The 27,907-nt window shown below is 44.0% G+C and overlaps 1 protein-coding gene across 1 annotated transcript; it reads left to right on the top strand.

The window, feature by feature from the left end:
- Nucleotides 1-27,299, top strand: LOC124015890 (glycine-rich cell wall structural protein 1.8-like). The gene is made up of 30 exons (XM_046331372.1): nucleotides 1-61; nucleotides 311-397; nucleotides 494-526; nucleotides 882-923; nucleotides 1,571-1,621; nucleotides 3,636-3,686; nucleotides 4,178-4,237; nucleotides 5,864-5,914; nucleotides 10,684-10,734; nucleotides 10,874-10,918; nucleotides 11,070-11,120; nucleotides 11,828-11,878; nucleotides 12,356-12,400; nucleotides 12,690-12,740; nucleotides 17,461-17,517; nucleotides 18,454-18,711; nucleotides 18,796-18,933; nucleotides 19,198-19,347; nucleotides 19,592-19,654; nucleotides 19,958-19,996; nucleotides 20,472-20,522; nucleotides 20,639-20,710; nucleotides 23,440-23,481; nucleotides 24,808-24,867; nucleotides 25,061-25,138; nucleotides 25,652-25,738; nucleotides 25,930-25,962; nucleotides 26,186-26,236; nucleotides 26,631-26,702; nucleotides 26,880-27,299. The coding sequence occupies exons 2-30, from the start codon at nucleotides 343-345 to the stop codon at nucleotides 26,882-26,884; spliced, it is 1,893 nt and encodes a 630-aa protein (XP_046187328.1). The 5' UTR covers nucleotides 1-61; nucleotides 311-342; the 3' UTR covers nucleotides 26,885-27,299.
- The last annotated feature ends 608 nt before the right edge of the window (nucleotides 27,300-27,907 follow it).

The raw sequence follows: 27,907 nt of genomic DNA, 5'->3' as shown, positions 1-27,907 counted from the left end.
AGGGGAGGATATGGTAACGGAGGCCAGGGAGGCTATGGTAATGGAGGCCAGGGAGGCTATGGTAATGTCTACTACTTTACTTAACAAACAGTTAGGCTTGTTAAGATGAAATGTCTTAGTAAGGTTTACATGAAATCCACAATGGTTACAGTGGGGCAAAAAAGTATTTAGTCAGCCACCAATTGTGCAAGTTTTCCCACTTAAAAAGATAGGAGAGGCCTGTAAGTTTTCCTTGTTGATTTAAATATTAATTCATTTATTTTAATAAATGTCTACATTATATGACTCTTTCCCATTTGTCTGATTGTAGGAGCTGGTCTGGGAGCAGGAAATGGCCAAGGAATGGGAACGGGAGCCGGACTGGGCTCACAGGGTGGGAAACCACGTGGAGGTGGAGGTGAGTGTGACATTCAGGAGAAGAGATGTTTTATTCCAAAGTTTGTACTAACAATGCAGAGTAAACATCATCTGTCTGTTTGTCTGTGTTTGTCAGGATACGGTGGTAATGGATATGGCACACAGCCAGGTACGTGTTTGTTCTGTTACCTGGTACGTGTTTGTTCTGTTACCTGTTACGTGTTTGTTCTGTTACCAGGTACGTGTTTGTTCTGTTACCTGGTATTTGTTTGTATAGAACACACAATATTTAAGATCCTCAAGACCGTCCCCTGTTGGATCATAGTTAAGTTGAATTTGGGCCATTGTCTGTGAGTGCAGATTGGTTCTCATCTAATAAACCAGAATGTGATCTTGGAATAAAATAATAATAACTCCAGGGGTGGAGATTTAAGCTTTCTGTTTGTGGTTATGTGGTTAAATGACATGATGTAAAGAGTTATGTGTTGCATGTCCTTTGATCTTGCTACTTGTCTTGTTGCTAGGTTACGGGGCTGGAGCTGGAGCCAGAGGCTATCCACGACCAGGTAAGCAGCCAATCCCTGCTGGCCTGAACCATCTGAAGGCCAATACTATAGTCTACTATTTTACAAGCCAGTGTTCATATCTTTTACAGCTCACACCTCAAGCACTTAATTCATTGAACAAACTGTCAATCCCAATCAATAAATCAGTGGGGATTTCCATATTGCGCATCTTACAAATTGTCATCTGCATACGGTACACTGTACAGTGTACATTAGCCAGCTGGGTCCTACATAGACACCAAGCATCTGTAAACTAGCTTTACAGATGTAGGATCTTAATTTGAAAATATAGTTTTAATTTATTTTCCACTTTGAAATTTCAGACTTAATTTGCCCTAACGAAAAATGTATTAACCCCTACATAAATATCCATTAAACTGACTGGTTTTGTTGGGGATTTTTTAAATAATGTTACTTAGATTGATGCACAGGTGTGTCAATTTACTCTTAAAGATTCATTTTAATCCACATAATAATTCACATTTCTTTTCGCAGCAGGATTATTTTCCTGCTGTAGCAAACTGGCTGAAATTAAGATCCTACATCTGTACAAGCAAAATGGTTGATTGCTGCAAAGCCTCTGTACCTCATACACTGCATGTGGAGTTCGATCATTCCAATTGACAGTGCCACTTTGCAAACATTAGGTGCTGGAGCTGGGTATCCCAATGGACAGGGATCTAAGGGACCAAAACCGGGTAAACTTTCCAATCCTGCTGTGTCCGTCTGTGTCCGTCTGTGTCCGTCTGTGTCCGTCTGTGTCCGTCTGTGTCCGTCTGTGTCCGTCTGTGTCCGTCTGTGTCCGTCTGTGTCCGCATTCATGTTTGTTTGTTTTTACCTGCGTTTTTCAGTTTGTGCCTCTTCATGTCTGCTCTTCGTGTTGCCGTTTTCAATCTCTTCTGTGTAATCACTATTTATGCCTTTCGCTGATTCAGTCAGACATGGTGTAAATGCATGTTGTTTTCTCAGTGCATTAACAGGTGTCTATCTACTTACCATCAATGGTTGTCTATATTTTACAGCTGCCAAATTCTTTCAAATGGGCAGCCATATATACACTGCTCAAAAAAATAAAGGGAACACTTAAACAACACAATGTAACTCCAAGTCAATCACACTTCTGTGAAATCAAACTGTCCACTTAGGAAGCAACACTGATTGACAATAAATTTCACATGCTGTTGTGCAAATAGAATAGACAACGGGTGGAAATTATAGGCAATTACCAAGACACCCCCAATAAAGGAGTGGTGACCACAGACCACTTCTCAGTTCCTATGCTTCCTGGCTGATGTTTTGGTCACTTTTGAATGCTGGCGGTGCTTTCACTCTAGTGGTAGCATGAGACGGAGTCTAAAACCACACAAGTGGCTGAGGTAGTGCAGCTCATCCAGGATGGCACATCAATGCGAGCTGTGTCTGTCAGCATAGTGTCCAGAGCATGGAGGCGCTACCAGGAGACAGGCCAGTACATCAGGAAACGTGGTGGAGGCCGTAGGAGAGCAACAACCCAGCAGCAGGACTGCTACCTCTGCCTTTGTGCAAGGAGGAGCAGGAGGAGCACTGCCAGAGCCCTGCAAAATGACCTCCAGCAGGCCACAAATGTGCATGTGTCTGCTCAAACGGTCAGAAACAGACTCCATGAGGGTGGTATGAGGGCCCGACGTCCACAGGTGGGGGTTGTGCTTACAGCCCAACACCGTGCAGGACATTTGGCATTTGCCAGAGAACACCAAGATTGGCAAATTCGCCACTGGCGACCTGTGCTCTTCACAGATGAAAGCAGGTTCACACTGAGCACATGTGACAGATGTGACAGAGTCTGGAGACGCTGTGGAGAATGTTCTGCTGCCTGCAACATCCTCCAGCATGATCGGTTTGGCGGTGGGTCAGTCATGGTGTGGGGTGGCATTTCTTTGGGTGGCCGCACAGCCCTCCATGTGCTCGCCAGAGGTAGCTGACTGCCATTAGGTACCGAGATGAGATCCTCAGACCCCTTGTGAGACCATATGCTGGTGCGGTTGGCCCTGGGGTCCTGCTAATGCAAGACAATGCTAGACCTCATGTGGCTAGAGTGTGTCAGCAGTTCCTGCAATAGGAAGGTATTGATGCTATGGACTGGCCCGCCCGTTCCCCAGACCTGAATCCAATTGAGCACATCTGTGACATCATGTCTCGCTCCATCCACCAATGGAGTTGGCGGATGCTTTAGTCCACGTCTGGGAGGAGATCCCTCAGGAGACCATCCGCCACCTCATCAGGAGCATGCCCAGGCGTTGTAGGGAGGTCATACAGGCACCTGAAGGCCACACACACTACTGAGCCTCATTTTGACTTGTTTTAAGGACATTACATCAAAGTTGGATCAGCCTGTAGTGTGGTTTTCCACTTTAATTTTGAGTGTGACTCCAAATCCAGACCTCCATGGGTTAATAAATGTTTTTGTGTGATTTTGTTGTCAGCACATTCAACCATGTAAAAAAAGTATTTAATAAGAATATTTCATTCATTCAGATCTAGGATGTATTATTTTAGTGTTCCCTTTATTTTTTGAGCAGTGTATTTTGTTGTGGTGTGATTGGAATTGTGTTAGTAGTAAAGTATGTAAGTGGGTGTGTCTGTGTATGGTTATGTTTGTGGATCAGAGCATCGTATCTGCATGAGTCCGTCCTATAGTCGCCAGTGTTGAGTAATCACTATTGTGGTCTTCAGGATATGGTGCAGGAGCTGGAGTGCCCAATGGACAGGGTGCTAAACCCAATGGTAAACATCTGCTACCCTGTGTGTTTGTCTGTCTATGTGTGTCTTTGTCCCAGATTCTGTAAAGGTGCATGTCGCATGTAGACACATTATACCACAATCATGATATTGATGGTGTAAGTTCACATACTGTCTACATATGGTGCAGGTATCATTTTCAGTCCTAGTTTTATTTGAATGCTATTGAGACACCTTGCCAATATCTATTGCCATGTGTGGATCAGCCCCTGTCAGCATGTTGTGGTTGTGCGTTTTGTTCCTAACTTTGTACAGGGATTTGGGTTTTTCTAACAGCATGTGTTTGTCCTGGCTCTTCTTGACCAATCACTAGAAAGTGACTCCTAACAATGATCAAAGTATTCTATTTTCAATGTGATATTTGAAATCACATTGTCATATAGAATTGTAGCTTCATTTTGTGGTTCAGACGCCAGTCTTTTTATTGGTTGGTTTATGGGTGAATCTTTTTGAATAAGCACTGTTGTGGTCTCCAGGGTATGCTGCAGGAGCTGGAGGAGTTCCCACTGGACAGGGTGCTAAACCATCCAAACAGGGTAAACCTCGCTTTCCTTGTTTTCATGTCATCTCTTTATAATAATTAGTCTAGAACTTAACGTTTCATACGTGCACCTGGTGGCCTTTCCTTCGTCTCTGATCTGGTTCTAAGTCTCTGATCTGGTTCTCTATACTTACGAAGTGCTTTCAAGGTTTCAGCGTCAGTGCTCGAGCCGCTGGTATATCCAACGGGCTTACGGTTTGACGTGGATGTTTTGTGAGTCTTGTGGATGTTTTTTATTTATTTATTTGACCTTTATTTAACTAGGCAAGTCAGTTAAGAACAAATTCTTATTTTCAATGACGGCCTAGGAACAATGGGTTAACTGCCTTGTTCAGGGGCAGAACGACAGATTTTTACCTTGTCAGTTTGGGGATTTGATCTTCAACCTTCCGGTTACTAGTCCAATACTCTAACCATTAGGCCCCTGCCGCTAAGATTCTTGTGTAATTGTCCCTGTAAACGACCTCCGGCTTGTCCGTCAAGTCTGTGTTTTCTGCATTTTCGTTTCTCACTGTCCATCAGGTGGATTTGTCACCCACTGATGTTGACTGTTGTGTGTCTTCGTCTATAAATGTCACATGGAGACTGGTCTCGGTGTGTGCCGTTGAAGTTATAGAGTTTTGATGGCAGTGCTTTGTTAGGTGTGTGACCTCCATGTGGGCGTGTGTTTATGCCAGTGGATGCCCTCAGAGAGTATATTTTTATATTTATATTTCATCTGTTGTTGTTGATCTTAGTCTGTGTCTTAATACGGCTGATGACGTGTCCTTTAACCAAGGCCCATCGCTAATCTCGGACGATCGCCCCTCATCTTGTCAGTGGTGTGTGTCTTTTTTCTGCCAGGTGCCTCTGCGGGAGGTTTAAGAGTTGCTGGAAAGGGTAATAAGGGTGACGGTCTAGTGGCACAGGATTTATCAGGAGCAAAAAGCCAAGGACCTGCTGCATTGCCAGATGTGAAGGGGCCTAAAAGCCCTTGTCCTGTTGTTCTTCAAGCACAGGGAGCCGAAAGCTATGGACCGGCAGCTCCAAATGGCAAAGGGGTCAAAAGTTCTGGTCCTGTGGCATCCCACACACTGGGGGATAAAAGCCTAGGACCTCAGATAAACATTAGGAAAGAGGCCAAAAGTCTTGGTCCTGCTGCTCCAGAAGCACAAGGAGCCAAATGCTATGGACCTGCTGCAGTGGCAGCAGCTCAGTGTGTGATCCTGTCTGTGTCTGTGCCCTGGTGCCTGTTCTATGTATCAGTGTTGCGCCACAGAGGACGGCTTGGTTCATTCAAAACTCTGACTTACATGATAATCCGAATTCATCCCCCTGACTCTGACGGTCTAAATATAGAGTCTCTGCTACATCCTCAGTTTAGCTTTAGAGTGAGTGTCACAGTTGAATAGTGAACACTGCTTGTTGCGTGCTGGGGTGTTCAATATGCTGTGTGATATTGGGTTCCTGAAGTCTATGTATGGTTCATATTAGTTGCAGTACAATTGTCGCTAAGACTGCATGCCCATGACTAACGTACCGATTCAACAACTTGTCAATATGTTAGCTTTTACTGTATGTCACGTGTTTGGTCTGTTTGTATATATTTTTGTACCTAATGAGTCATTGTTGTGGTCTTCAGGATATGGTGCAGGAGCTGGAGTGCCCAATGGACAGGGTGCTAAACCCAATGGTAAACATCTGCTACTCTATCTCTGTGTGTCTGTCTCTGTCAGAAGTTTAAACTCTAACAGCAGGAAGATATGACTTTACAGTAAATACATTACAATCAGATAGCTGCTGAATAACCTGTTTTAGGTTGTGTTGAATAACCAGTATAATGGTCTCTAGGAAGTGGTCCAGGATGTGGAGTGCCCAATGGTCAGGGTGCTAAACCTAAACCCCATGTTAAACCTCTGCTACTCTGTTTGTTGTTTCCCTGTCTGTTGTTACTCTGTCTGTTGCTTCTCTGTCTGTTGTTACTGTCTGTTTCTCTGTCTGTTGTTTCACTATCTGCTGCTTCTCTGTCTGTTGTTATTTTGTCTGTTTCTTCTCTGTCTGTTGTTTTGCTGTCTGTTGTTTTCCTGTCTGTTGTTTTGCTGTCCGTTGTTTCTCTATCTGCTGCTTCTCTGCTGTTGTTATTCTGTCTTTTGCTTCTCTGTCTGTTGTTACTGTCTGTTGTTGCCCGGTCTGTTGTTGCTCTGTTTGTTGTTGCTCTGTCTGTTGCTTCTCTGTCTGTTGCTTCTCTGTCTGTTGCTTCTCTGTATGTTGTTGCTCTTTCTGTTGTTGCTCTGTCTGTTGTTTTTCTGTCTGTTGTGTCTGTCTGTTGCGGCTCTGTCTGTTGTTGCTCTTTCTGTTGTTGCTCTGTCTGTTGTTTTTCTGTCTGTTGTGTCTGTCTGTTGCGGCTCTGTCTGTTGTTACTCCATCTGTCTGCTACGTACAGTATTGCATGATGCTGGTATTTCTGGATGATATTGCCCTTCTGACAAATATCACTGTCTAGTGTGTGGATATCAGCTGGTGACCTGCTAGGATCTGTTAGGGATTTTTAAGTACTCTGTTGCTGTACATTTTGACTGGATGCCTAACTTCCCTATTGAAATAGTTTTATTGTTGCTTTTGTGGTATTTGATGCAGTTTTACGCAGTGTTCAGACATTAATTCTTTAAACGGTATGTGGTGGTTACTAACCAGTGTTGTGGTTTTCAGGATATGGTCCAGTTGCTGGTGTTCCTAATGGTGCTATACCCAGTGGTGCTAAACCCAGTGGTGCTATACCCAGTGGTGCTATACCCAGTGGTGCTATACCCAGTGGTGCTAAACCCAGTGGTGCTATACCCAGTGGTGCTAAACCCAGTGGTGCAAACCCAGTGGTGCTATACCCAGTGGTGCTATACCCAGCGGTGCTATACCCAGTGGTGCTAAACCCAGTGGTGCTAAACCCAGTGGTGCTATACCCAGTGGTGCTAAACCCAGTGGTGCTAAACCCAGTGGTGCTAATCCCAGTGGGATGATAATCCCAGTGGTGCTATACCCAATGGTGATAAACCCAGTGGTGCTAAACCCAGTGGTGCTAAACCCAGTGGTGCTATACCCAGTGGTGCTATACCCAGTGGTGCTATACCCAGTGGTGCTAAACCCAGTGTTGCTATACACAGTGGTGCTAAACCCAGTGGTGCTAATCCCAGTGGTGCTATACCCAGTGGTGCTATACCCAGTGGTGCTAAACCCAGTGGGGCGGCAGGGTAGCCTAGTGGTTAAAGCGTTGGACTAGTAACCGGAAGGTTGCAAGTTCAAACCCCGAGGTACAAATCTGTCGTTCTGCCCCTGAACAGGCAGTTAACCCGCTGTTCCTAGGCCGTCATTGAAAATAAGAATTTGTTCTTAACTGACTTGCCTGGTTAAATAAAGGTAAAATAAAAAAAATAAAAAAATAAAAATACCCAGTGGTGCTAAACCCAGTGGTGCTATACCCAGTGGTGCTATACCCAGTGGTGCTATACCCAGTGGTGCTAAACCCAGTGGTGCTAAACCCAGTGGTGCTAAACCCAGTGGTGCTATACCCAGTGGTGCTAAACCCAGTGGTGCTATACCCAGTGGTGCTAAACCCAGTGGTGCTAAACCCAGTGGTGCTAAACCCAGTGGTGCTATACCCAGTGGTGCTAAACCCAGTGGTGCTAAACCCAGTGGTAAACCTCTGATACCATTACTAAATGTCAGAGTCTCTATCTCTATTTCTCTATTGCTGGATCTTTCATTACTTGTGACAGAACTCAATGGTCATTGATAATATCTACAGAGATAACCATTGTTGAGTCACCAGTGTTGAGTAACAGTTGTTGTGGTGTCCAGGATATGGTCCAGGAGCTGGAGCTCCCAAAGGTCAGGGAGCCAAAGGCAATGGTTAACCTCTGATACCTTGTATGTGTCTACGTCCGTCTTCACTGTTTGTCTTTCCATCTCAAAGTTGAGGTTGAGCTTTCTGGTGCATGTTGTGTGGTAATTCCAATGTTTGTAGCATATTATGCATGCATGTCTGTGTTGTATGGTACTCTATCTTTAGAACCACATTGGTGTTATGTTCCTGAACACAAGCAGCTAGTGTTCAAATCAAAATTGTATTTGTCACGTGCTTCATAAACTAGAGGTGTAGACTAAGAATGAAATGCTTACTTACGGACCCTTCCCAAAAATGCAGAGAGAGAAAAAATTGTAAAATAATAAAACAAGGATTAATAAAATACACTACGAGTAATGATAACTTGGCTATATACACAGGGTACCAGTACAGAGTTGATGTGCAGGTGTCCGGGGTAACTAGGCGACAGAACAGATAATACACGGTAATAGAAGCATATGTGATGAGTCAAAAGAGTTGGTGCAAAAAGGGTAAATACAGCTACCCAGGTACAGCTACCCAGATACAGCTACCCAGATACAGCTACCCAGATACAGCTACCCAGGTACAGCTACCCAGATACAGCTACCCAGATACAGCTACCCAGATACAGCTACCCACATACAGCTACCCACATACAGCTACCCAGATACAGCTACCCAGATACAGCTACCCACATACAGCTACCCAGGTACAGCTACCCAGATACAGCTACCCAGATACAGCTACCCAGATACAGCTACCCACATACAGCTACCCAGATACAGCTACCCAGATACAGCTACCCAGATACAGCTACCCAGGTACAGCTACCCAGGTACAGCTACCCAGATACAGCTACCCACATACAGCTACCCAGGTACAGCTACCCAGATACAGCTACCCAGATACAGCTACCCACGTACAGCTACCCACATACAGCTACCCACGTACAGCTACCCAGATACAGCTACCCACATACAGTTACCCACATACAGCTACCCACATACAGCTACCCACATACAGCTACCCAGGTACAGCTACCCAGATACAGCAACCCACATACAGCTACCCAGGTACAGCTACCCAGATACAGCTACCCAGGTACAGTTACCCAGATACAGCTACCAGATACAGCTACCCAGATACAGCTACCCAGATACAGCTACCCACATACAGCTACCCAGATACAGCTACCCACATACAGCTACCCAGGTACAGCTACCCAGATACAGGTACCCATAAACAGCTACCCACATGCAGCTACCCACATACAGCTACCCAGATACAGCTACCCAGATACAGCTACCCACATACAGCTACCCAGATACAGCTACCCAGATACAGCTACCCAGATACAGCTACCCAGAAACAGCTACCCACATACAGCTACCCAGATACAGCTACCCACATACAGCTACCCACATACAGCTACCCAGATACAGCTACCCAGGTACAGCTACCCAGATACAGCTACCCACATACAGCTACCCACATACAGCTACCCACATACAGCTACCCAGATACAGCTACCCAGATACAGCTACCCAGATACAGCTACCCAGGTACAGCTACCCAGATACAGCTACCCAGATACAGCTACCCAGATACAGCTACCCAGAAACAGCTACCCACATACAGCTACCCAAATACAGCTACCCACATACAGCTACCCAGATACAGCTACCCAGATACAGCTACCCAGATACAGCTACCCAGAAACAGCTACCCACATACAGCTACCCAGATACAGCTACCCACATACAGCTACCCACATACAGCTACCCAGCTACAGCTACCCAGATACAGCTACCCACATACAGCTACCCAGATACAGCTACCCAGATACAGCTACCCACATACAGCTACCCACATACAGCTACCCAGATACAGCTACCCAGATACAGCTACCCAGATACAGCTACCCACATACAGCTACCCACATACAGCTACCCAGATACAGCTACCCAGATACAGCTACCCAGATACAGCTACCCATATACAGCTAGCTACCCATATACAGCTACCCAGGTACAGCTATCCAGATACAGCTACCCAGATACAGCTACCCAGATACAGCTACCCAGATACAGCAACCCAGATAAAGCTACCCAGATACAGCAACCCAGATAAAGCTACCCAGATACAGCTACCCAGATACAGCAACCCAGATACAGCTACCCAGACTCACTATTTAACTAACTATTTATCAGTCTTAGGGCTTGGGGGTAGAAACTGTTCAGGTTCCTGTTGGTTCCAGACTTGGTGCATCGGTACCGATTGCCATGCAGTAGCAGAGAGAACACTCTATGACTAGGGTGGCTGGAGTCTTTGCCCATTGTTATGGCCTTCTTCTGACACTGCCTGGTATAGAGGTCCTGGATGGCAGGGAAATCAGCCCCAGTGATGTACTGGGCCGTACTCACTACCCTCTGTAGCACCTTAAGGTCGGTGTTTGCTAGATATTTGTGCATGGCTATAACCTATGCGATGAAATACTAGGATCAAGGGCAGAATGTGCTGTGCTGGTGGTATTGATCAATTGTCTATAAGCAGTGTTGAGTAACAGTTGTTGTGGTCTTCAGGATATGTTCCAGGAGCCGGAGTTCCCAGTGATCAGGGAGCCAAAGGCAATGGTAAACCTCCGATACCCTGTCAGTGTGTCTCTGTCAGTCTTTGTGCAACTTGTCTGTCTGTGTCAAGGGCAGCATGCATTGTGTTTGCAAATGCTTTTGATTTATGTTTTACTGTTGTAACAATTGTTGTTGGTTCCAGGATATGGTCCAGGAGCTGGAGCTACCAACGGTGCTAAAAGCAATGGTAAACCTCTTTCTGAGTGTTACAGGTCTATCTCCATCTCTGTTTCTTTGTTGCTCTCTTATGATAAGATACATCACTTCTGTTTATAATAAGTACAGAGCCAAGATGTATTGAGTGACAAGTGTTCAATAATAGTTGTTGTGGTCTTCAGGATATGGTCCAGGAGCTGGAGTTCCCAGTGATCAGGGAGCCAAAGGCAATGGTAAACCTCTGGTACCCTGTCTGTTTATCTCTGCCTTTGTGATGCATTGCTGCATGTCTGTAACCTCAACTGTTTGTTAGAATTAGCATATTGAGGCATTTGACAGATAGAATGTGTCCAAGCCAGTGTGATAACACTAAATGTTGATGCTGGTTTGGTCTGTTTTAGAACAGGGTTGAGTAAGAGTTGTCGTTGGTTCCAGGATATGTTCCAGGAGCTGGATCACCCAGTGGTGCTAATCCCAGTGGTGCTAATCCCAGTGGTGCTATACCCAGTGGTGCTAATCCCAGTGGGATGATAATCCCAGTGGTGCTATACCCAGTGGTGATAAACCCAGTGGTGCTATACCCAGTGGTGCTATACCCAGTGGTGCTAAACCCAGTGGTGCTATACCCAGTGGTGCTAATCCCAGTGGGATGATAATCCCAGTGGTGCTATACCCAATGGTGATAAACCCAGTGGTGCTATACCCAGTGGTGCTATACCCAGTGGTGCTATACCCAGTGGTGCTAAACCCAGTGGTGCTATACCCAGTGGTGCTATACCCAGTGGTGCTATACCCAGTGGTAAACCTCTGTTACCATCACTAAATGTCAGAGTCGGTATCTCTATTGCTGTATCTTTCATGACTTCAGACTGAACCCAATGGTCATTGACGAGATCTACAGAGCTAACTTATATTGAATAACATGTGTTGTGGTCTTCAGGATATGGTCCAGGAGCTGGCATTCCCAATGGTCAGGGTGCTAAACCCAATGGTAAACTATGGCTACCTTGTCTGTGTCTACGGCCCTATTCAATGTGTGTCTTTCTATCTCAAAATTGAGGTTGAGCTGAATGGTGCATGCTGTGTGGTAATGCCAATGTTTGTGGCATATTATGCTTGCATGGTCTGGTCATTTTTAGAACAGTTTTGAATAAGAGCTGTTGGTTTTAGGATATGGTCCAGGAGTTCCAAATGATCAGGGAGCCAAAGCCAATGGTAAACCTCTGATAACATGTCTGTGTCACACTCTGTCTCTCTGTATCAAAGTGGAGCTTCTTTGACTGTATGTTGCATGATATGTGCTACAAAGGTTGGTGCGATGTGACTCCTGAACATTGAGAAGGATTCATATATTTGTGCATGGCCAGAGGGGAAAGGTCCCAGGGCAGCATGTTTTGTGCTCATGCAAGTGATTATTTACAATAAGTCAGTGTTGACAGTGTTGCGTAACAGTTGTTGTGGTCTCCAGGATATGGCCCAGGAGTTGGAGCACCCAACGGTGGTAAAGGAAATGGTAAACCTCTTTCTGAGTCTTCATCAGTCTCTATTTCTCTGTCACTTTAGAGGTAAACTGGCACCTTTCTCTTAGTCCACCAATCACTGGGTGACACTCTTTTTCCTGGTCCTTCGAGCCAGACATTTAAGTACTCTGAACCATTCCATCAGGCCAAATAAACATGTTATTACAGTGAAATGCTATATCATCTCTTATTATAAATAAGGTACTGAATCTCAGATGATAAGATCTACAGAGAACTTATGTTGAGTAACATGTATTGAGTAACAGTTGTTGTGGTCTTCAGGATATGGTGCAGGAGCAGGAGTTCCCAATGGTCAGGGTGCTAAACCCAATGGTAAACATCTGCTACCCTGTCTGTGTCTACGTCTGTCTTCAATGTTTGTCGTCCATGTCAAAGTTGTGGTCGAGCAGGATGCTGCATGCTGTGTGATAATGTTACAGTTTGTAACATATTTTTGCATGCCTGTTGCCAGTTCATTGAGCATATTGTAGAATTTGACCGATCCATGGATGCTGGTCTGGTCAATTGTAGAACAGTGTTGAGTAAGAGTTGTTGTGGTTCCAGGATATGGTCCAGGAGCTGGAGCACCTAATGGCGCTAAAAGCAATGGTGAACCTCTGATACCCTGCCTGTCTGTGTTGCATGCTGTATGGTACTCTATCTTTAGAAGAGTATTGGTGATAAGCGCCTGAACACATCCAGCTGGTGTTTGCTAGATATTTGTGCACAGCTATAAGCTATGTGATGAAATACTAGGATCAAGGGCAAAATGTGTTGTGCAAGTGGTTTTGATCAATTGTCTATAAGCAGTGTTGAGTAACCGTTGTTGTGGTCTCCAGGATATGGTCCAGGAGCTGGAGTTCCCAAAGGTGGTAAAATCAATGGTAAACCTCTTTCAGAGTGTTACAGTCTCTCAATCTCTATTCATCTGACACTCTCCTATGCTTAGCTACAGAACCTCTGATGATCAGATCTGCACAGCTAACTTGTGTTGAGTAACTAGTGTTCAATAATAGTTGTTGTGGTGTTCAGGATATGGTGCAGGAGCTGGTGTTCCCAGTGATCAGGGAGCCAAAGGCAATGGTAAACCTCTGATACCTTGTCTGTGTGTCTCTGTCAGTCTTTGTAAATGTAAATGTTTGTGCATGTTGTCTGTCTGTGTCAGACAACATGTGTTGTGTTTATGCAAGTCGCTTTGATTTCCTATAAGCAGTGTTGAATAACAGTTTTTGTGTGTCTTCAGGACATGGTCTATGAGCTGAAGTTCCCAATGGTGGGGCTAAAAGCAATGGTAATGCCATTTTAAATATCTGAGTTTAAATAACTGGATGGCACTCATTATCATAACCTACAAAATGTTGACCCAGTGTTAAGTAATAGCTGTTGTGGTCTCTAGGATATGGTCCAGGAGTTGGAGCTCTCAACTGTGGTAAAAGCTATGGTAAAGCTCTATTTGAGTGTTGTAGTCTCTCAATCTCTCTTTCTCTGTCACTCTCGTATGATAAGCTACAGAACCTGTGACTATAAGTCTTGGCTTGTTGAGTAACCAGTGTTCCGTATCAGTAGTTGTGGTCTCCAGGATATGGTTCAGGAGCTGGAGTGTCTACAGGGCTTGTTGAGTAACCAGTGTTCAGTATCAGTAGTTGTGGTCTCCAGGATATGGTTCAGGAGCTGGAGTGTCTAAAGGGCTTGTTGAGTAACCAGTGTTCAGTATCAGTAGTTGTGGTCTCCAGGATATGGTTCAGGAGCTGGAGTGTCTAAAGGGCTTGTTGAGTAACCAGTGTTCAGTATCAGTAGTTGTGGTCTCCAGGATATGGTTCAGGAGCTGGAGTGTCTACTGGGCTTGGTGCTAAAAATGGTAGCCTTCTGCTACTGGGTTGTTTCTGTTTCTCTGGCTGGTCTTCATCAGTGGTGATCTGCACATTGTTCTGCATGCTGGATAGCACTGCCACTGCAACAATTATGTCTTTGTCAGCTTTACAGTTAAGACCATATTGGAAGTAAGTCTCACTTTAACCCGACAGACTTATTGAATGCCTATAACTGTTCTGGAAAGGATGTGACCGAGCTTTCCAATGGTCAATTGTAAACAGTGTTGAGCAAGTAGTGTAAAGTAATCACTAGTGTGGTCTCTAGGATACAGCCCAGGAGTTCAGCAACCCAGTGGTGCTGAAAGCAATGGTAAACCTCTGATACCCGGTCTGTGTCACAGTCTGTCTCTGTCTCTTTCTGTATTGAAGTGGAGCTGTATATTTAGAACTATCTTTAAAAATATATTTTTGGTGACATGATATTTGCTGATATCCTCCCAAATGCTAGTCAGCTAGTCTATGTGATATTATTTTGTGCATGGCTAAGAATCTATGTGTTGAATTACTAGGATAAAGAGCAATGTGTTGTGGCAATGCAAATGGTTTTGAATAATCAGTGGTTGTAACACTTGTTGTGGTCTCTAGGATATGGTCCAGGAGCTGGAGTTTTCAATGGTGCTAAAAGCAATGGTAAACCTCTTTCTCAGTCTCTGTAACGTCACTGTGTCTGGGCACCAGCCAGTGAGGGATGGACACAGGGAGAGGTACTGTTTAAAGTGGGTCCCCTGTTAGGACAATGACACAGTAGGAGGAGACAGCGTTTCTTATTTTAAACTACTCTCTGTGTTGGTGTTTTTCATGGTCCTTTGAGCTGGACATATAATAATATATGCCATTTAGCAGACACTGTTAACCAAAGAGACTTCTAGTCACGCATGCATACATTTTATAAATGGGTGGCTGTCTGTGTGTTATATCCACCTGCATGTGCCATTAACTGCCGTTTGTAGCGATCAGTTTGTGTCAATGGCTCAAGTGCCTTAGGAAAGTATTCAGACCCCTTGACTTTTTCCTCATTTTGTTACATTACAGCCTTATTCTAAAACTCATCAATCTGCACACAATACCCAATAATGTAGCGGTTTTCTAGGTGTGGTGAAGGAGAGTCGGACCAAACTGCAGCGTGTAGATTGCGATCCATGTTTAATGAACAAAAAACGTAACACGAATCTAAAACACAAACACTACAAAACAAAGAACGTAACGAAAACCGAAACAGCCTATACTAGTGAAAACTAACATAGACAGGAACAAGGACACTAAGGACAATCACCCATGACAAACTCAAAGAATATGGCTGCCTAAATATGGTTCCCAATCAGAGACAACGATAAACACCTGCCTCTGATTGAGAACCACTCCAAACAGCCATAGACTTTGTTAGATCACCCCACTAGCTACAAACCCAATACATACACACCAAAACCCCAAGACAAAACACACCACAATACAAAAACCCCATGCCACACCCTGGCCTGACCCAATACATGAAGATAAACACAAAATACGTTGACCAGGGCGTGACAAATAATGACAAACCGAAAACAGGTTTTTAGACACAGATCTGGAGAAGGGTACCAAAAAATGTCTGCAGCATTGAAGGTCCCCAAGAACACAGTGGCCTCCATCATTCTTAAATGGAAGAAGTTTGGAACAACCTTGACACTTCCTAGAGCTGCCCGCTCTACCAAACTGAGAAATCAGGGGAGAAGGACCTTGGTCAGGGAGGTGACCAGGAACCTGATGCTCACTCTGGCAGAGCTCCAGAGTTCCCCTGGAGAGATGGGAGAACCTTCTAGAAGGACAACCATCTCTGCAGCACTCCACCAATCAGGCTTTTATAGTAGAGTGGCCAGACCAAAGCCACGCCTCAGTAAAAGACACATGACAGCCCACTTGAGCTTGCCAATAGGCACCTAAAGGACTCCCAGACCATGAAAAACAAGATTCTCTGGTCTGATGAAACCAAGATTGAACTCTTTGGCCTGAATACCAAGCTTCACAACTGGAGGAAACCTGGTAACATGGTGGTGGCAGCATCATGCTGTAGGGATGTTTTTCAGCAGCAGTGACTTGGAGACTAGTCAGGATCGAGGCAAAGATGAACGGAGCAAAGTCAGAGAGATCCTTAATGAAAACCAGCTCCAGAGTGCTCAGGACCTCAGACTGGTGAAAATGTTCACCTTCCAACAGGATAACGGCCCTCCAACAGGATAACGGCCCTGAGCACACAACCAAGACAACATAGGAGTGGCTTCGGGACAAGTCTCTGAATGTCCTTGAGCGGCCCAGCCAGAGCCTGGATGTGAATACGATCGAACATCTCAGGAGAGACCTGAAAATAGTTGTGCAGCGATGCTCCCCATCCGACCTGACAGAGCTGGAGAAGATCTGCAGGGAAGAATGGAAGAAACTCCCCAAATACAGGTGTGCCAAGCTTATAGCATCATACCCAAGAAGTCGCAATGCTGTAATCGCTGCCAAAGGTGCTTTAACAAAGTACTGAGTAAAGGATCTGAATACTTATGCAAATGTGATATTTATGTTTTTATTTTTTTATAAATGAGCAAAAATGTCTAAACCTGTTTTTGCTTTGTCATTGTGCGGTATTGTGTGTAGATTGAGGAGGGGAAAAAACGATTTAATAAATTTTATAATAAGTCTGTAACGTAACAAAATGTTGGAAAAGTCAAGGTGTCTAAATACTTTCCAAAGGCACATATTTCCCTCTATGAATGATGCACCGGTCTGGTTGGCTCTATGTTTGTGTTCTAGAAGCACACTGGAAGCTTTTGATGAATTGCTTTAGGGATGGTTGACTTGACATTTGACCTGAGTTGCAGGTTTGTCTTATTTTCACTGTGGCTTGGATTTGTGTAAACATATCTTTCTGATTGGTCACAGTTATGTCGTAAGCATGGATGTCACAGGCTACGGCCTAATCACAGTGATATGTAATGTGCATGGATGTTGAGTGTCACAGGCTACGACCTAATCACAGTGATATGTAATGTGCATGGATGTTGTGCTCTGCAGGCTTGGAGCCAATAGCAGCATTATGTGATGAGTTTTCCTCCACAGGTAACAGGGTCAATCACAATGCGATGAGTTTAGGGATCGTGTCGCTCAGTCTCAAGTCAATCACAGGGTTTTGTGCTGAGCTTTGTTGACTTATTCCACAGGCTACGGTGCTGGAGCAGGCAGCTACCCTGGGGCAGGAAACAACGGCTATGGAGCAGGTAATGGAACTGACACTGACAGACAGAAACCTAATCAACATCTTCTCTCCTTTCAATGGATGGCTCACTATTCTGTGGCATAAAGAAAATCATTGGAAACTAAACCTGCCAAAGGTTCCATGTTATCTCTTCACAGTACATTCTAATGCATGTTAGATGATGTAATTGAAATTCATTTAAAAGTAGATGATCGCTTGAGTAATGCAACCGGTCTTGGACAAGGGGGATGCCCCCAGAATGGAGCAGGCAAAGCTTTTCACTTTGTCTTTCTATTTCTGTCTCTCTTTATATATCTTTGTCTTTCTATTTCTGTCTCTCTTTATATATCTTTGTCTTTCTATTTCTGTCTCTCTTTATATATCTTTGTCTTTCTATTTCTGTCTCTCTTTATATATCTTTGTCTTTCTATTTCTGTCTCTCTTTATATATCTTTGTCTTTCTATTTCTGTCTCTCTTTATATATCTTTGTCTTTCTATTTCTGTCTCTCTTTATTTATCTTTGTCTTTCTATTTCTGTCTCTCTTTTATATCTTTGTCTTTCTATTTCTGTCTCTCTTTATTTATCTTTGTCTTTCTATTTCTGTCTCTCTTTATTTATCTTTGTCTTTCTATTTCTGTCTCTCTTTATTTATCTTTGTCTTTCTATTTCTGTCTCTCTTTATTTATCTTTGTCTTTCTATTTATGTCTCTCTTTATATATCTTTGTCTTTCTATTTCTGTCTCTCTTTATTTATCTTTGTCTTTCTATTTCGGTCTCTCTTTATATATCTGTCTTTCTATTTCTGTCTCTCTTTATTTATCTTTGTCTTTCTATTTCTGTCTCTCTTTATTTATCTTTGTCTTTCTATTTCTGTCTCTCTTTATATATCTTTGTCTTTCTTTTTTTTCTATCAAAATCAATTTTTCACTCTTTCTCGCTCTTGCTCTCTATCTCAGGTGCCAGTCTGGGACAGGGAGGATACCCCCAGGGTGGAGCAGGTGGATACCCCCAGGGTGGAGCAGGTGGATACCCCCAGAGTGGAGCAGGAGGATACCCCCAGGGTGGAGCAGGAGGATACCCCCAGGGTGGAGCAGGTGGATACCCCCAGGGTGGAGCAGGTGGATACCCCCAGAGTGGAGCAGGAGGATACCCCCAGGGTGGAGCAGGAGAATACCCCCAGGGTGGAGCAGGAAAACAAGGCAAAGCTGGCGGTGGTAAGCCTTTTACTTTATTGCCATGCTTTTCTTTTTATTTCTCTCTTTCTTTCTTCTCTCTCTCTCTCTCTCTCTCTCTCTCAGGTGCTAATCTGGGACAGGGAGGATACCCCCAGGGTGGAGCAGGTGGATACCCCCAGGGTGGAGCAGGTGGATACCCCCAGAGTGGAGCAGGAGGATACCCCCAGGGTGGAGCAGGCAAACAAGGCAAAGCTGGCGGTGGTGAGCCTTTTACTTTATTGCCATGCTGTTCTCTTTATTTCTCTCTTTCTTTCTTCTCACTCTCTCTCTCTCTCTCTCTTTCTATTCTATTTTTTCTCTTTCACTCTCATTTGCCCTCTTCCTCACTCTTGCTCTCTCTCTCTCTCTCTCTCTCTCTCTCTCTCTCTCTCTCTCTCTCTCTCTCTCTCTCTCTCTCTCTCTCTCTCTCTCTCTCTCTCTCTCTCTCTCTCTCTCTCTCTCTCTCTCTCTCTCTCTCTCTCTCAGGTGCTAATCTGGGACAGGGAGGATACCCCCAGGGTGGAGCAGGAGGATACCCCCAGGGTGGAGCAGGTGGATACCCCCAGGGTGGAGCAGGTGGATACCCCCAGGGTGGAGCAGGTGGATACCCCCAGGGTGGAGCAGGCAAATCAGCAGGTAAGGCCTATTAATTATCACACTTTTGCACTCTCTAGTTGTAATTTTCTATCTTTCTCTGGTTCTCTTACTCTCTTATTATCTCTCCCACCTTTCATTTTCTCTCTCATTTCCATTTGCCATCTTCTTTACTCAATTTTTGATCTCAGGTGCCAATCTCCTCTTTTCTCTTTATGAAATATCCCACAGTACTCTCTCTAAGAATGATGTGCTGTGCTCTAATGTTTTTTGGTTGTCATCACAGGTTATGGTGATCAAATGGGAGGAGCATACCCCGGGGCCGGAGCGGGCAACGGATATGGGAATGGTGAGTCAGCATGCTTCCCCTTGTCAAATTCCTTTAAGGTCAAATTCCTTAAAATATAACTACAGTTTGAGGACACTGTAAACTGGAGTATAGAGCTGAGGCATTGACGATGAAATACGACATTCAATAGATGTGTTGGGAATGACTGAGGATTACAGAAGCAGTGTGAAACATAGCTGCCTCTAGAGACGGAAGACAACTGCACCAAAGTTGTCACTGAGAAGTGATCTTAAATGAGAGAAGACAGATCCTCAGGGTCTGTACCACCAGGAAGTGACCTCGACTGCTTTTGTTCTCATGCAGGTGGAGGCCCAGCTGGTGGGGCCAATGCAGTGCCTGCAGGTATTCGGCATGTGTCTCTGTCTGTCTGTCTGTCTGTCTGTCTGTCTGTCTGTCTGTCTGTCTGTCTGTCTGTCTGTCTGTCTGTCTGTCTGTCTGTCTGTCTGTCTGTCTGTCTGTCTGTCTGTCTGTCTGTCTGTCTGTCTGTCTGTCTGTCTGTCTGTCTGTCTGTCTGTCTGTCTGTCTGTCTGTCTGTCTGTCTGTCTGTCTGTCTGTCTGTCTGTCTGTCTGTCTGTCTGTCTGTCTGTCTGTCTGTCTGTCTGTCTGTCTGTCTGTACATGACATGCACCTGCCCTTAACCTTTCTATCCCCTGTACAGGAAGTACTGTTGGGGAAAACTTCTGCCACAACATTTAACAAGCCCACGCTAAAGCTAGAGGAGCTGGAAAGCTGCATGCAGTGTTGTTTGGGAACTTTGTTTGAGACTAAATGTCTGCTTTCTTGTCAAGGTTTTTAACATGTCCCCTCTTCTCCACAGGCAATGGCAATGGCTACGGTGCTAGTACTGGAGGCAATGGTTATGGAGCCGGTAGGTCTCATCATCTACAGCCAACCAACTAACATCTGTGGGTGGCTGACCAACTAACTGACCCGCTCAAATACAGACATAATTATAATTGATTGATGATTATAATTATGTTTCAGGGATTGGGTACCCAACAGTGTTAGCGGATGGTGCTGCTGGGCTGGGAGGCAAGGCAGGGAAGGGAGCAGGAGGTAACCATTCATAAACCAGTAACAACTCATTCTTTATTTGATTTCACCTTTATTTAACCAGGTGGCCAGTTGAGAACAAGTTCTCATTTACAACTGTGACCTGGCCAAGATAAAGCAAAGCAGTGTGACACAAACAACACAGAGTTACACATGGGATAAACAAATGTACAGTCAATAACACAATAGAAAAGTATATATACAGTGTGTGCAAATGTAGTAAGATTAGGCAGGTCAGGCAATAAATAGGCCATAGTGGCGAAATAATTACAATTTAGCAATTAAACACTGGAGTGATAGATGTGCAGAAAATGAATATGCAAGTAGAGATACTGGGGTGCAAAGGAGCAAAAGAAAAAGAGCAATATGGGGATGAGGTAGTTGGATGGGCTATTTACAGATGGGCTATGTACAGGTGCAATGATCGGTAAGCAGCTCTGACAGCTGATGCTTAAAGTTAGTGAGGGAGATATAAGTCTCCAGCTTCAGTGATTTTTGCAATTAATTCCAGTCATTGGCAGCAGAGAACTGGAAGGAAAGGCGGCCAAAGAGGAGTTGGCTTTCAGGGTGACCAGTGAAATATACCTACTGGAGCGCATGCTACGGGTGGGTGCTGCTATGGTGACCAGTGAGCTGAGATAAGGCGGGCTTTACCTAGCAAAGACTTATAGATGACCTGGAGCCAGTGGGTTTGGCGACCAATATAAAGCGAGGGCCAGCCTACGAGAGCATACAGGTCGACAGTGGTGGGTAGTATATGGGGCTTTGGTGACAAAACAGATGATGTCTATCTGTGATAGACTACATCCAATTTGCCGAGTAGAGTGTTGGAGGCTATTTTGTAAATTACTTCGCCGAAGTCAAGGATTGGTAGTATAGTCGGTTTTACAAGGGTGTGTTTGGCAGCATGAATGAAGGATGCCTTGTTGCGAAATAGGAAGCCAATTCTAGATTTAATTTTGGATTGGAGATGCTTAATGTGAGTCTGGAAGGAGAGTTTACCGTCTAACCAAACACCTAGGTATTTGTCCACATATTCTAAGTCAGAACCGTCCAGAGTAGTGATGCTAGACGGCCGAGCGGGTGCGGGCAGCGATCGGTTGAAGAGCATGCATTTAGTTTTGCTTGCATTTAAGAGTAGTTGATGACCACAGAAGGAGAGTTGTATGGCATTGAAGCTCATCTGGAGGTTTGTTAGCACGGTGTCCAAAGAAGGGCCAGATGTATACAGAATGGTGTTGTCTGCATAGAGGTGGATCAGGGAATCACCAGCAGCATAAATAATAACTGAATCTAGTAACTACTCTACTCTATGGGAACTTGACTTGCTCTCAGTAAGATGAGGAAGGTCAGTAACACTTTCTATGAGGTATATATGCAAATAAGGCATTATAGTGCATTATAAAACTTGCATAAGCTGTCATAACAACTCATAAGTAGTTATAACATCCTTATTCAGGATCTTACTTAGGCCTACTCAAAACAAAATAACAATTGTTCAAAGTCTGCATTGAGAGAGGTAAGATGTTATAATCATATAACATGTCATGTGTCATGTAACAGTGTGGACTCTAGGTGTAATGTAACAGTGTGGACGCCAGGTGTAATGTAACAGTGTGGACACTAGGTCTATGTAACAGTGTGGACTCTAGGTGTAATGTAACAGTGTGGATGCTATGTGTAATGTAACAGTGTGGACACTAGGTGTAACGTAACAGTATGGATGCTAGGTGTAATGTAACAGTGTGGACACTAGGTGTAATGTAACAGTGTGGATGCTATGTGTAATGTAACAGTGTGGACGCTAGGTGTAATGTAACAGTGTGGACACTAGGTGTAATGTAACAGTGTGGATGCTAGGTGTAATGTAACAGTGTGGATGCCAGGTGTAATGTAACAGTGTGGACACTAGGTGTAATGTAACAGTGTGGATGCTAGATGTAATGTAACAGTGTGGATGCTAGGTGTAATGTAACAGTGTGGACACTAGGTGTAATGTAACAGTGTAGATGCTAGGTGTAATGTAACAGTGTGGACGCTAGGTGTAATGTAACAGTGTGGACACTAGGTGTAATGTAACAGTGTGGATGCTAGATGTAATGTAACAGTGTGGATGCTAGATGTAATGTAACAGTGTGGACGCTATGTGTAATGTAACAGTGTGGACGCTAGGTGTAATGTAACAGTGTGGATGCTATGTGTAATGTAACAGTGTGGACGCTAGGTGTAATGTAACAGTGTGGATGCTAGATGTAATGTAACAGTGTGGACGCTATGTGTAATGTAACAGTGTGGATGCTATGTGTAATGTAACAGTGTGGACGCTATGTGTAATGTAACAGTGTGGATGCTAGGTGTAATGTAACAGTGTGGATGCTATGTGTAATGTAACAGTGTGGACGCTAGGTGTAATGTAACAGTGTGGATGCTATGTGTAATGTAACAGTGTGGACGCTAGGTGTAATGTAACAGTGTGGATGCTAGATGTAATGTAACAGTGTGGACGCTATGTGTAATGTAACAGTGTGGACACTAGGTGTAATGTAACAGTGTGGAAGCTCGGTGTAGCAAATGTCTCCCATTTGGAAATAACTCTGGACCATGCCAATGTTCTGCCAACCATGTCTTGTCAATATCTCCTACTTGTCTTCATCACTTTAGGGGACCTCTATCTAACCACAGAGTTAACCGCCCAGGGGTTCATTCTTTGTTTTATTCCTCTGCTATTCTAGGTCTTGGCGCAGGAGGATATCCACAGGGACAGGAGAAATATGGTGAGGAAGTCACCCTGATATGGAAGAAGAGGGGTCAAGAAGTGGATGTTTTCCCTAAGATGTCCTGTCTTGAAAAGATAGAGAGCATCAACAAGCAGGATGTACACATGGAAGGAGAATAACTTTCACCCTAATTGATGTCACTAATAACATCACACTCCAAAACATGCATGCTAACGAAAGTAATGAAACACTCCCTGGACATGTCACGGTGTAATACCTAATCACTCACCCTAAACACTCCGAATTACCATCAGGAATGACCATCTGAAACATACCTGATCAATTCATCCATAATCATGTGATAATCCATAATCATGTAATAATCTATAATCCTGTGATAATCCATAATCATTTAATAATCTATAATCATGTGATAATCTATAATCATGTGATAATCCATAATCATTTAATAATCCATAATCATTTAATAATCTATAATCATGTGATAATCCATAATCATGTGATAATCCATAAACCATATGGATGACCCCTTTAACCAGACAGTTATGTTTGAAAAACATCTGTTTCAGGAATGCCAGCTCATCAAAATATGCATGTTCAGCACATCATTCATGACATCATCTGGATGATGACATCTACATATATCTTCATTCTAAAGGACACATATCAAAACAAATTGAAGTCTCTCCATTTGATGATTACCTTCACACAATCATACACACATTGTGTGTTTCACTTCTCATCTAACACACTCTCTATGCTCACTCTGATCAGCTCTGTTGTAATCCATTTTTGTTTAACTCGCATGCCTCCTCCTTCATGCAGTACCCTGTGTGTGTCTGTAGGGGTGCTGGCTCTGGTCCTGGTGGTGCTCTGCCTTATGGGGGCCAGCCTGTGGTACCTGCTGGGCTGTGGCCTGATGGTGGGAAGTTGGGCGGGTACAGCCCAGAGCCCTACGGGGTTGCTCAGCCTATGGGGCTGGGGCATGATACTGGTCTGGGTAAATACACTCTAAAGAGAGGGAAGGGTGAACAAAGGAATAACAAGAGAAAATAGAGGCAGAAAAAAGACTGAAACAACTGAGTGGTCAGGAAAAATAAAGAGGTAGAGAGAGGCTGAAAAGTAGAGAGATGAAGAGAAGGATTAGACAAAGAAAAAAGCAAGTCAGTGATGAACACTGAAGCAGCAACAGAGGGACTCAAAGGTCACTGTCACAGGAAAGCCAGTAATCATTGTCATTTTGTACATTTGCATACAGTTGATGCCATAATTGAGTCATATGTTTTCCATGCATTGATGTGGTCTGTGGGGTGGGAGGAGAGATGATGAGACTCTATAAGCTACCGTTGTGGTGTTCCACAGGGGGAGGAGTAAGTCAGCTTCCTTACAATGGAGCCCCAGTCAATACTGCTGGACTGGATGGTAAGAGCATTGTGACCCAAGGAATCTTTTGTATTACAATTCTTTGCTGTGACTTGTGACCCTGCTTATACAGTGTGGATGTGTGAGGAAGAAAAAAAAATGTTTGAGTGTGTGGTTGTGAATGTTTATGTGAGATCTTGTTGTAACAGTATTAGACACAATTAAATACACTTGTTGTAATAAACTCTCCCAGCAGGTGATGGAAGCTTCCCTTATGGTGCTCAGCAACTGGGCCTTGGTGGTGATGGAGGCAAATCCCCTGGCAAATATGGTGAGACTGGTAGTGTGTGTGTGTGTGTGTGTGTGTATGTATATGTATATGTGTATATATGTATATGTATATATGTATATGTATATATGCCATTTAGCAGACGCTTTTATCCAAAGCGACTTACAGTCATGTGTGCATACATTCTACATATGGGTGGTCCCGGGAATCGAACCCACTAACCTGGCGTAACAAGCGCCATGCTCTACCAACTGAGCTACAGAAGTGTGTGTGTGTGTGTGTGTGTGTGTGTGTGTGTGTGTGTGTGTGTGTGTGTGTGTGTGTGTGTGTGTGTGTGTGTGTGTGTGTGTGTGTGTGTGTGTGTGTGTGTGTGTGTGTGTGTGTGTGTGTGTGTGTGTGTGTGTGTGTGTGTGTGTGTGTGTGTGTGTGTGTGTGTGTGTGTGTGAGAGAGAGAGAAAGAGAGACAGAGATTGTGTGTGTACAATGTGCTTGTTTGTGTGGTAATTTCTCTCTAAACCTGTCTTGCTTCTGCTGTCTCTGACTATCTCTCTAAAGGCAATGGTGGATTGCCACAGGGTGCACAACAGGGTGCACAGCCTTATGGACCTGCGACTGGTGGTGGGAAACCACCTTGCAAAAATGGTACATGTCTTTGTGTACATGTCCGTTTGTCCTATATGTGTCGTCTGTCACTATACGTATACGTTTGTGTGTCCGCGCGTCCGTCTGCTCATGTGCTATATATGATGTTGTGTGTTTTCTGTAGTATGTCTGAATGTGTTTGTTGTTGTTCCTCCTATTTACATGTGGGTACTTGTCTCTTGTCGTTTCAGGAAACGGAGGGGGCTTTGGAGCACAGCCAGCAGGTGATTAAACTCACACTCACAACCACATCCCCTACACTGCTTGCCTCAGGAAATGATGTGTGTAGCAACTGCTTAAGGTGTGAATGCAAGTGGGTGAGGAAGAGCACACATGTTTCAGTGTTAGTCTGTTGTGCGTGTTCTGTGCGTGTCTTGTAAATGTCCCTTATGTCTGTGTGTCCTGTTTGTGGTAAATATTGTTACGACTCATCTTGTCACTGCTTAGGCTATGGTCAAGGACAGCTGGGTGCAGGTCAGAGTGCCCCCTACAGTAACGGTAAGTTATATAGTCACATTCCCTGACTGAAAGTCCTGCTCTCTTCTGTCAGATTAACCATATTAGTTCCTATCAGTGGAGGCTGGTGAGGGGAGAACGGCTCATAGTAATGGCTGGAATGGAGTAGATCATTATAGTAATTATAGTATAGACAGGGAGATTATTGGTTGGAATGGAGTGGATGGAAAGGAATGAAATGTGTTGCATTCCATTTCATTGACTCCATTCCAGCCATTACTGTAAACCATCCTCCCCTCACCAGCCTCCACTGGTTCCTACATCTAACCAGGGATGTCCATTAACACCGTTGCATTTTTGTTTGTTTTGTTGTTTGGTTGTTTTGTTGTCTGCTGAACGAACAAAACCTAAACCTCTGACTGTGTGTCTCCTTCAGGAGCAGGAGGGAAGGAAAGCAAATATGGTGGTGGTGGACTGACTGGATTCTTTGGAAACGGAGGGTACAAAGGTGGGTGGGATGAGTGTTTGTTACTCATTTATGCTTGTCTCTGTGACTGAGCACATGAAGTAACCTTTACTAGTCATTTAGATCAGAGCTTCATGGCCTACCTTGTTTTATTGTCCTCTTTAACCAGCTGCTTCACTTAACAACATGTCTTATCTCTCTCTCTCTTTCTCTGTCCAGGTTAAGTCAATCAGCTGAGGCCTTCTTGCAGTGAATATTTGTTCCGTTCCATCATGTGTTCATTGTGATTGTGTTTGTTGTTTGGTCTGTTGTTACATTTAACTATTCCATTTTTGTTTTGTATTTGTGTTTTTTGTTTATGGTTCTAGTCTTTTCTATTGTTGTGTGTCTGTCCCCTCTCTTCCTCTACTGGTTTTGGAGATTGTGTTGCCAGTGTGTTTGTGTGCATATCCATTTCACACTAAAGGGCAGAAAGCAACCACATAATGTCTGTCAGTCTCCTCATTCTTTTAACCTTGGCACCAGTATTGTAAATGTACTGTACATGTGATGTGGGGGTTGAGTTTTAAGACTGAAGCTCTATGAGTTTAAATCAACACCAAATAAAATACAATTCAAAGACCTGTTCCCAAAACCTGACACCTGAGTTCTTCTGAGGTCATTATAAAGGGAGATATTCTCTGGGATATTGTGATGGACAGTACATACAGAAGATGTCATGTGTATGAAAAACTATTCCTTAATACCTCAGTATGCCAGTGGTGTTTGTTCATGACATAGTACTTCTTACTGTATTGATATTACTGACAATGTATCCCCAAAGACCTTTATCATGTTCCACAATGGAAATAGTTTTGTCGTTATCTCAACACGGCAGTTCGTTTCATTCGTCTTTCGCATGGCGTCACCTGAACTTCATCCGTGCACAGGAAACCATAGCCCTTCCTCTCTCAAGTAATGCAACTGTGCCTTCAAACAACTGATATCTCACATACAGTAAACGAAACCAAATGCAACATAACGTTACAATACAGCTGTCACGACTGGTCAAGGTGGGTGGAATCAGGCGCAGAGAGCAAATAGTGAAATAGAGGTTTATTCTCCGGTGAACAAAAATAAACACGGACAACCCAAAATACAAACAGGGTGAAAATATCCAAAACAGGAATAACAGACAAACCGGAGAAATAAAACACAAAAACACCGACAGCCGAAACAAAATGACAAAAACAAACAATCCCGCACAA

The sequence above is a fragment of the Oncorhynchus gorbuscha genome, linkage group LG26, assembly GCF_021184085.1.
Source record: "Oncorhynchus gorbuscha isolate QuinsamMale2020 ecotype Even-year linkage group LG26, OgorEven_v1.0, whole genome shotgun sequence".
NCBI classification, from domain to species: Eukaryota; Metazoa; Chordata; class Actinopteri; order Salmoniformes; family Salmonidae; genus Oncorhynchus; species Oncorhynchus gorbuscha.
Note: the sequence above shows the minus strand (reverse complement) of the source record. Positions and strands in the feature narration are given on the sequence as shown.